Source organism: Drosophila arizonae, chromosome 4, assembly GCF_054131065.1.
Source record: "Drosophila arizonae isolate 15081-1271.41 chromosome 4, UAZ_ARI_1.0, whole genome shotgun sequence".
Classification (NCBI taxonomy): domain Eukaryota; kingdom Metazoa; phylum Arthropoda; class Insecta; order Diptera; family Drosophilidae; genus Drosophila; species Drosophila arizonae.
In genome coordinates, this window is record NC_142924.1 from 3,515,851 (window position 1) to 3,525,072 (window position 9,222).

Here is a 9,222-nt window from a genome sequence, read left to right on the forward strand (position 1 = left end):
CTGTTAAAAGTATGGGTAAATAGGGATTGCTCGTTAAAAATTTTAGAGAGAGATAGTAAAGAAGTTAACGGCTAACGGATAATTTTCTTTGATAATCGGGAGCCTCATATACAACAAATATTCTTGATTTCTTCTGAATATTTCATAATTCAATTTCTTTATTTTCTTGCGAATCATTATTCATTATTTTTTGTATTACCTATGAAGTTATACTTGTAGTTTAATTAGAAGAAAATCCATAAATATCAATAGGTTGCGCGTGGCTTTGCATACATATTTCAGAGTTTTCAATAGCTAGAGTCTCGAAAAAATGTAAACAAATTAATTTTACTAAAGCAAAACATAAATATAAATTATTTGAGACTTTACTTAGAATATCTCCAGAAGTATCGACCGTCCACCACTCTACCCAAAGCAAAATGAAAATCTCACAATATAACATAACTTTAAATGTCATAAGTTGGGATCAAGTATTCTTTTGGATTAGTTTGTAGTAGTCATTGTTCGATTTTTTTGATACACTTCACTTGTTGTATAAATTACACTCCATTAAAAGTTTATATATTTGTCGCAGTTTTTAGCAATTACTATTCTGCATGTGCAGCAAAATTTTATGTGTCTCTCTCATCCCATAGATGTACGTGATTGTTAGTACCGATTCGAAAAGCAAAAAAAAATAGAAATAGAAAAATCAGTAGTAAGATTGTCGGGTAAATGGCTGCGGAGGACGATACAACGCGCCGTAAAACCAAAACGCGCTATCGTTGCTATCCAAATTTATGTATTCGCCTAATTGGCATCGTTCAAATTGTTGTTCTATATGTTCTACTGGTTGGACATGCATCGGCGGAGGATTGGCATGATACGTATGGTGGTATGGGCACCACACACGAACAGCTGGGCCAAGTTCATTATCCCGATCCCGAACTAACGCCCTACACATCAAAAGTCGAATATACTAAAGAGAAGAAGCCACACACTTGGTCTGCAACGCCCGCTTATAATATATCACAATTTCTTTTTGATTCAACGATTAACGATAAGCCACCTCTGCCAGATGGTAAGTCTGAATATAAGTATATCCATCTCTCTATCTCTTTCTCACTGTATGACGGTCAAATCAGGATATTTGACTGTAAAGAATGGCGATACCTTGGCAATGGGTAGCAAAGTTGACACAAACGATTGGAGCGATCTGTTGGCACAATATGCTTTGGTCATCTTGTGGGTGATATTCTTGTTAATTGTGATAATTGTATTACCATTTCTTGCGTAAGTCTATACACCGATTTACCTACACCTGCATTCATATATATGTATATTTATCACCTTTCACGTTTCACCTGGCAGCGTTTGTTATTGCTGTTTCTGTTGTTGCCGCCGTTGCAAACGGGGCTGTGGTCCTTGCGATGGTCCTAGGGATAAAAGAATGAGCATGATCTGCGCCGGAATACTACTGCTCTTAGTCATTCTCATTCTGTAAGTCGTCTAGAGCGCATAAATCCGGTCACTTTATTCATTATTATTCGTTTCCAGTTTGGGTGCCATTGTTGCCTTCGCTTCGAATCGCGTCTTAGATCGCGGTTTGGATGAGACATCGGAGGAAGTGAAGCGAGGCAGCCAGGACACCTGTCTCTTTTTGGAGGATATCAATGCGCATCTGAATCATATTTTTGTCTACAACTACCTGGAATTGGAGAATCATCTGCATGAATTGATGACCAGTAAGAGAGTATATTGGTTTTGTGAAATCCTTGTCTAACTTGCTTGTTCTTTTTCTACAGATGCCCATAGTCATATATTCCTTGACCTGGCTGACACATCCGAGAGCAATGCCATCGAGCAATTGGAGCGCATAATGGATAATATGGAAGAGGCGAGAACTTTAATGAGACAGGTGGACAGTTTGGAGAAGGAGCTGCGCTTCTACACATCACAGCTGAGAGATGGTAAATGCGGCTCAATTGTAAAATGATCTCATGTTTATATATTTTCTATTCCCAAGGTGTTCGCGGAGCTAAACGTGATGTGAACTATGCCTGTGGCAGTTTGGTTAACGGTCGTAAATGTAAAGACTTTTTGAGAAACTCTGAAATGGAATCGGTTGATATGTCCCCCTGTCTGCACATGGACTTTGTAAGTATATGTGTATCAAAAACTCTAGACTAGATGTTTATTCCGGCGCACATTTAAGCTGAAATTTACTTTTTGTTTCAATTATTTAGTTCAATTAGTGATACTTATATGTAAGAATTCAATTGTTTCGAATACTTCCATCAGTTAATTCCTTAAGTACTTGCTGTCCATCTAATCAAAGAAATCCGTTTCAGCTGCCGAACACAACTGTTTTTGTGCACGGTGTAGAACAAATTGCCGATAGCGACGTTAGAGCGATACCGCAGACCGCTTTGCTACGTTTCCAAGAAATCGGCGTCAAAATCGAACACGCTATGGGGACAATCCTAATTCCGATGCTGCTTCAAGTGCGAGCGGCTCGCGACCAGTTCCGTATGCATGCCAATAGGCTCACCAATCTGACGGAGGCCTTGATCAGTAACATCCAATTGAAAACGATTCGCTCGACGAGATCTTTCGAAGATGTCTACGATAGGTTTGGCTACGATCGAAGTGCTATCAACTCTCTTGTCTGTGGCCTCTTGTTTATTGTAAGTCGACAGCTTCAGCACATTATCATTATAGCCAACTTCAATTTGTGTGAGATACGCTGGCTAACATCATATTTTCCACTCCACAGATTGTCTTTCTAATGTTGGTCTCCTTGATGTGCGGATGTTGCGGTAGGAGAGGATCAGGAGCCACATGTTTGCTAATGTAAGTTGATAGGCCCTTTGGGAATTGCGTTAAGGGTATATGCTGAAGACTGTCGCACGTTACTTCAGTTACAGGGTATCTCTTAGTGCAATCATAAGTATGTTAATAATCTCCCTCTCCTTACAGCGCCATAATGTTTATATTCATTGTGTTCTCGTTAATTACACTGGTTGGTCTATTCTACTTTATAATGGGCTTGATTGCATACCAGGGCGCATGCGCCCCAGTACGGGATCTCGATAAGACTGCCGTATTCAAGCACCTGGATGCATCCCTGGACGTTTTTGAACTAATGGAGGAGGAGGAACCAATGTTACATGAACTTGCAGAGCTGAAGATGTCAACGACCATCAATGCCTGCATGGCCAACGAGTCTATATTTGATTTGCTTGTGAAGTATAAACTCTACAATTTGAATCATTTGAGGGACATTGAAGTGATAAAGGAAAAGCCTGAAGATGAGAAAAGGGAGGTCATATTTGATGAAGATCTATCCTCCGTATTTCTATTAACGAAAGAGGAGAGGGAAAAATTCGAGACCATACGCAATGGCGATCTTTCTGAATACAATAGTGTTCTTTACCTAAGCAATATGTGCCGGACTCTAACACCGAATTTAGCCAACTTGGCAACAGGTCTAAGGCAGATACGAGATAGTATAGCATACAATGAAAAATGGGAGGAGTATAATAAATATGCCCGAGCCTCGTTGTCTAACGAAGCTTACCATTTGGATACGTACAACATGGAATGGACCGATAAGATATTAGGTATCATGTCAAATATGAAGAACAAATTATCCCGTATCGATGACCTCATCTTATATGAGAAGCGAAACTTCAGTAACTCAATTAAGGTGCTGGTCGATGCCGTAGTCCGATCTGAAACATTCATCCAGAAACGTGGCACCAAATTCATAGACACGCTCGCTAAAAATCTCACAGATGTGGTCTCTGACCAAATAGATCAATTTAAGGAGGGCCTCATCAACGAATGCACCAAGAATGTGGGTCGTTGCGCTCCACTCGCTTATGTCTATTATCGCGGAGTGGATCAGATCTGTTATCGCCTGGTTGATCCAATGGTAAGTCATTATACACATTTTCATTTCCAGGCGATTCTATCAGCTTAAAAAGGTCTTATTCTTATTATTAATCTTGGTTTTAACTTTTACAGAATGGCTTCTGGGTTGGCTTGCTTCCTGCCGCACTGCTCCTGCTACCCCTATTGATTGTCGCCCACAAACTGATGTGCTTGTGGCGCAGATTACACTCTTATGCAGTGCCGATAGTCATAGTACCCGAGACCGGGTAAGTGACCAAAAATGGGATATACATATATATAGAATGATTTGAAAACTAATTGATTATTATGACCACAGCCCCACGTGTCCCACCTGCTCGGGTCAACCGTATACACCGCCGCCAATTTTCACCTGTAGCGGCGGGCAGCAGGCGAGCTGCGTTTGTCGGGAGATGGAAACCAAGCGTACAGATGGTGGAGCTACCTACAACGATAGCTCCTCGATTGCCACATCTGAACAGAATGTCATTGTTGAGCCAGCCGGCAACCCGGTTGCCGAACCCCAGAACCAGATCCAGTCCCAGTTGCAGACCCCAGCTCAGGCTCAGGCTCCGCCCCAAGAATCCGCAGCTATTAAACCGAAAAATGATTAGAAAAAAAAATGATCGCGCACGGATTGAAAGAATTTTATAACTTCTGCAGAAAACAAGACTATTCAGAGTAAATTTAAGTGTGTTTATATTATACGTACTCGTGTGTCTATATTAGCACGGCTGTAAACCATAAAACATGAACGAAAATAAGATGAGATTGTGTAATATTCGTTTATGTACCACTTAAATCGTTGTTTTTTTCTATTTAACTCAAGATGGAATTGATAAGACCTAATCTGTCTCGAAGAGACATTAAACAGGTTTTCCGCAGCAATCGATGCGAAATGTTTCATGTTTTGCCTTCTTTAACATAGTATAATAGAATATATATGAATAGTATATATTAGAAGGAAAGGATGTATGTTTCAACTGAACTGTAGTTTAATAAGGCTCCAGCCAGGACCGACCTGATAACCCTTAGCAAAGTCCATGCCGCACGACGAATTATATGAATATGAAAAATGAAGGGATTTAGATTAAAAAAATAAAACAATTCAAAATTTTATTACAATTCGGAGAGCATGTACACATTGATTTAACTGTTATTAAATTATTAAAATTTGTATCAGTTTTTATATTTGTAGTCATTTGAGTAGTTTGCGTTTTTTGAATTTTATAGTACTTGTCCTGTTTGGACCGTGAAATGGATGCTCTGAAGAGATAGCAGCAGTATGAAAAGCCAACGTTGTTTTCTCAGTATCAGGTGTATATGGGCTGTAAGGGTGATAATAATAGGATGTTTGTTGGGCTCATTGACGAGCTCGGCTGTGGCACAGGAAGATGAGGACGAAGATTCAAATATTAAAGAAGATTATACAGAAGATTTGTCAACAGAGTTACCAGAACCCAAACCTGTTAACAAGCATGCATCAGCCGTAAGGCACTTTGGTATGCCAAAATATAGAGGCGAATTCATCAGCTCGAAAGAATCATTCAAAGTGGATGAATGGCGTCCTGGCTTCGAGGGCTTGGGCACTATTCATGAGCAGATGGGAGAAAATCATTGGCCCAAACCCATTTTTACCAAGTACGAGTCCACGGTGACATACCAACGTCAAATTATATATCCAAAAATGGGCATGACACCCATCTATAATTTTACGCATTATGTGTTTCAAAATACGTTAAGTGATCCGCCCTACCTTCCCGATGGTAAGCAGGCACGAGAGCTATGCTCTCAGAGATTCTCTATACGAGTTTCCGATTTTTCCTCATAGGGTATGTGGTTACCAGCTCCAGGGATACCTTAATATTGGGTCAGAAAACGGAGATGAACGACTGGCGCGATTTGCTATGGAGGTATTTCCAATACCTCGTCTGGGTTGCCTTTCTGCTACTTTTAATTATAATCATACCATTTATTGGGTAAGTCTATGTGGTCGAAAGATTGATCCATTATGATTAATGGCTTCTATCTTAGTGTCTGCTACTGTTGCTTCTGTTGCTGTCGACGCTGTCCCAAGGGCTGTCCGCCCTGTACGAGAGGTCGAGAGACTCGTTTACGATTTATATATGGAACTCTGCTCTTCCTACTTATCGTTCTACTTGTGTAGGCATTTCAATGATCTCCCCTCGATTCCTGCATTAATTATGACCTTATCCACACAGCTTATCCACTGTCGTTGTTTTCTTGACCAACAAAATGATCGATCGGGGCATGCGCGAGCCGACTCAAGCGATGCGGAGAAGCGCTGAAGATACCTGCAAATATCTTGAAGATATCCGTAGTCATATTTTCCATCTGTTTGGCAACAATTACGAGGAACTCATGAATCAACTCATTTACTTGCTCACCCGTAAGCTCTCACGATTAGCGATCCATGAGAGGTCTCTATCGATGACATTTTGAACTTTCAGATGCGCACCATCACATATTCCTGGATCTGTCCGATAGCTCTGATGCCAGTGGTCTGGAAGAATTGGACCGTATATTCAAGAATATGCGTCATGCGAGAGCGTTAATGAAGGAAGTGAATGCCATGGAGAACGAAATGCGGTACCTCATCTCCCAGCTAAGAGATGGTAATTACCTATGAGAGAATTCACTTCATTGACTCATAATTGCAGTCACTTTGAAAGTCCTGAGGATAATATTCATTTGCATTGCTAGAACTTCTAGATTTTCTTTATTGTTTGTTTTGTTTACTTTTGCAGGAGTTCGAGGCGTTAAACGTGAAGTGACTTACGCCTGTCACATTTCGTCACATCCGAGATGCCTAAATTTTCTACAACGTTCGACGATTGAGTTTATAGACGCGGCGAGTTGTTTGCATATCGATCAGGTGAGTTGAGTAACTCTGAAAATTTATGCGGAAAACACATTCTTAAAATCTCTTCATTTTTCCTTTGTCATCAGTTACCCGATTCGAACATCTACCTAGATGGATTCAGGAATATAATTGATGAGAATTATAATCGAATATCAAAGAATGCTCTATTGCGACTGCAGGCAGTCAAGAACGCTGTTGATGAGCATATGAAAAGGGCGGCACCTCCCATAATACTTAGCTTAAAAAGGGGACGTGACTCACTGCTCTATAAGGCGATTGAGATTCGCACCAAAATCGATACTGTTGTCAACAATTTGTACTTTTCGTCGTTGGGCGCCTCCAGATCCTTTGAGGGCTTCTATAACAGATATGCCAAAAATCGATCGGCTATTAATCTAATTGTCTTCATACTGTTGATGTTGGTAAGCCTAATGCAGATATCTATAATATTTCAAGTGTTCCTTGATGCTCTCTTCAAATCTTTCGTAGATTTCCATCACACTTATCATTGGCCTGATCTGCGGCTGCTTTGCGAGTAAGGCAGCGGGTGCTGTAATTTTGCTATTGTAAGTGAAGAAATTGTTTGTAAATATTAAAACTATCATATATTATATAGTCTTTCGTTCGTTTTTACGGTCGTTCTTTAGATACTAGACTTTACTTCCGAAACTTTTATTTATTGATAGATATCTATTCATTGTGAAATTCTATTTTTCAGTGCTCTCATCTTCATCTTCTGCGTACTGTCCTTTATTCTACTTGTGGGTCTTTTCTATTTTATAATCGGGCTACTGACCTATGGCGGGGCATGTGAGCCTTCTGGATATTTACGTAACCATGAGACTTTCCTAAATGTAGATCGAAAACTGCGACTTTTTCAAATGTACCATGATTCAGAGGACATAAGCACACGACAAGCTTTGATCGCCCTTCAAAGTTGTAGTCCAAATCACACTGTATTTAATGTGCTACAGGATAACTCCATATATGATGTAACTGAATTGACGAAAATTGAAATTTTCAGCGAAGATGACCTTTTGATGCCATCATCTCACGAAGACTTCTCAAGTTTAACACTATTAACTGCAGACGAATTGCACAATTTAAATCAGCTTCTAAATGGAAATTTATCAACGTATCGAAGTCAACTATATACGCAATATTTATGCAGGGGTCTTACGCCCCGTGCTTTGCCTTCTTATGCCCAGGAGTTGAGGTCAATAGTCAAGGATCTCTATTTTGGCTATTACGCGGGTCATTGGAATATACGGGTCGCACTAAATAACGCTGCCATGAGTCTTGATGTTTATCATAATGAATTTGTTGTTCCAATTCTAAATCTTCAAAGATCGATGCGGGATAAGTTGAAAAAAATCGATAAAATGATCTTGTATAATAATAATAATTTTGGCTATAGTATTAAAACTCTGCTTCGAATGGCAATCGATGCAGAAGCGTTTATAAAATCAAAAGGAAAGTATTTCATTTATGAGCTCGCAAAAAACCTGTCTATATTCTGTTCGGAGGAGACGCAACAATTTATCTCAATGATCGAACGTAAATGCGAAAATGAAGTCGGACGTTGTGAACTATTATCTAACATCTATCATCGTAGTGTTGATTTGATCTGTGAAAATCTTATTGATCCAATTGTGAGAATACATTTCTATATATATGAAATAATAATCATTCATTTTTTTTCTATTTGTTTCAGAATGGCTTTTGGGTTGGTGTGTTGTCCGCTGCTTTAATACTCCTACCTCTATTGTTTATTCTGCATCGCCTAATATGCCTATACAAAATATATACCCCTCCAACTGCAGCTACTTTTGTTGGGTATGTAATACCTACAATCGTTATCCGCACTAATAACTTTTCCCAACTTGACATTTTCTTTTCGTGATAGACATTGTCCTGCCTGCATTGTTCGTGCCCCAGGTGGATATTACGCTAACACCCGGATAGCTATTCTCGATAATATGCAAGATTATAATGATCCTCCCTTTGCTGCCACTAAGCAAAAGAAGAAGGACTAATAATGTCTAAACGTTAGTATTCAAACTCAGCGCCAAAGTTTCGTTAAAAATCAAATTTAGAACGAAACGCAACACAACGTAACCGAACTATCGCAGCATCGTTACTAGTGTGCTATCGGTATGGAAATATAGCAAGAGAATTGGATAGTAAGTGAAGTACTTATTTGCGATATAATGGCTTCAATACCTTAGTCAATATTTTTAAAATCAACTGGTTAAGAATTACTCGAATGTATGGACTTTACTCAAAATAAATATAGCAGATATGAGTGTTTTATTTAATATAAGTTCTAATCTTTCGATTACTTCAAAATTTGAAAAGGTGAGAGTCGTTACAATACATATCAAACTATCGTACAAACGATGTACTTGTTGTATCGATATTTAAGGTATAACGATAATCGATAA

At 39.2% G+C, this 9,222-nt stretch overlaps 2 protein-coding genes across 2 annotated transcripts; both read left to right on the forward strand.

Annotated features, from left to right (window-relative positions):
* The first annotated feature begins 461 nt into the window (after positions 1-461).
* On the forward strand, positions 462-4,696 carry LOC108613378 (prominin-like protein). The gene is made up of 11 exons (XM_018006793.2): positions 462-1,060; positions 1,125-1,272; positions 1,351-1,479; positions 1,537-1,724; positions 1,785-1,949; positions 2,006-2,136; positions 2,331-2,666; positions 2,756-2,832; positions 2,959-3,916; positions 4,009-4,142; positions 4,214-4,696. Exons 1-11 carry the CDS (start codon positions 715-717, stop codon positions 4,506-4,508), a joined length of 2,907 nt encoding a protein of 968 aa, XP_017862282.1. The 5' UTR covers positions 462-714; the 3' UTR covers positions 4,509-4,696.
* A 138-nt stretch (positions 4,697-4,834) lies between these two features.
* On the forward strand, positions 4,835-9,101 carry LOC108613379 (prominin-like protein). Its single transcript, XM_018006794.2, has 11 exons — positions 4,835-5,660; positions 5,726-5,873; positions 5,929-6,057; positions 6,117-6,304; positions 6,366-6,530; positions 6,663-6,790; positions 6,865-7,200; positions 7,268-7,344; positions 7,497-8,430; positions 8,493-8,614; positions 8,685-9,101. The coding sequence occupies exons 1-11, from the start codon at positions 5,180-5,182 to the stop codon at positions 8,812-8,814; spliced, it is 2,838 nt and encodes a 945-aa protein (XP_017862283.1). The 5' UTR covers positions 4,835-5,179; the 3' UTR covers positions 8,815-9,101.
* The last annotated feature ends 121 nt before the right edge of the window (positions 9,102-9,222 follow it).

What these genes read in the sequence shown, in the direction of transcription:
- LOC108613378 (XM_018006793.2), top strand. Translation starts at nt 715, where the DNA reads ATGGCTGCGGAGGACGATACAACGCGCCGTAAAACCAAAACGCGCTAT. An exon ending in TAAGCCACCTCTGCCAGATG is followed by an intron (nt 1,061 to 1,124) that starts GTAAGTCTGAAT and finishes CGGTCAAATCAG; the next exon opens with GATATTTGACTGTAAAGAAT. An exon ending in CCTGTCTGCACATGGACTTT is followed by an intron (nt 2,137 to 2,330) that starts GTAAGTATATGT and finishes AATCCGTTTCAG; the next exon opens with CTGCCGAACACAACTGTTTT.
- LOC108613379 (XM_018006794.2), top strand. Translation starts at nt 5,180, where the DNA reads ATGAAAAGCCAACGTTGTTTTCTCAGTATCAGGTGTATATGGGCTGTA. An exon ending in CATCTCCCAGCTAAGAGATG is followed by an intron (nt 6,531 to 6,662) that starts GTAATTACCTAT and finishes TTACTTTTGCAG; the next exon opens with GAGTTCGAGGCGTTAAACGT. An exon ending in ACTGCAGCTACTTTTGTTGG is followed by an intron (nt 8,615 to 8,684) that starts GTATGTAATACC and finishes TTTTCGTGATAG; the next exon opens with ACATTGTCCTGCCTGCATTG.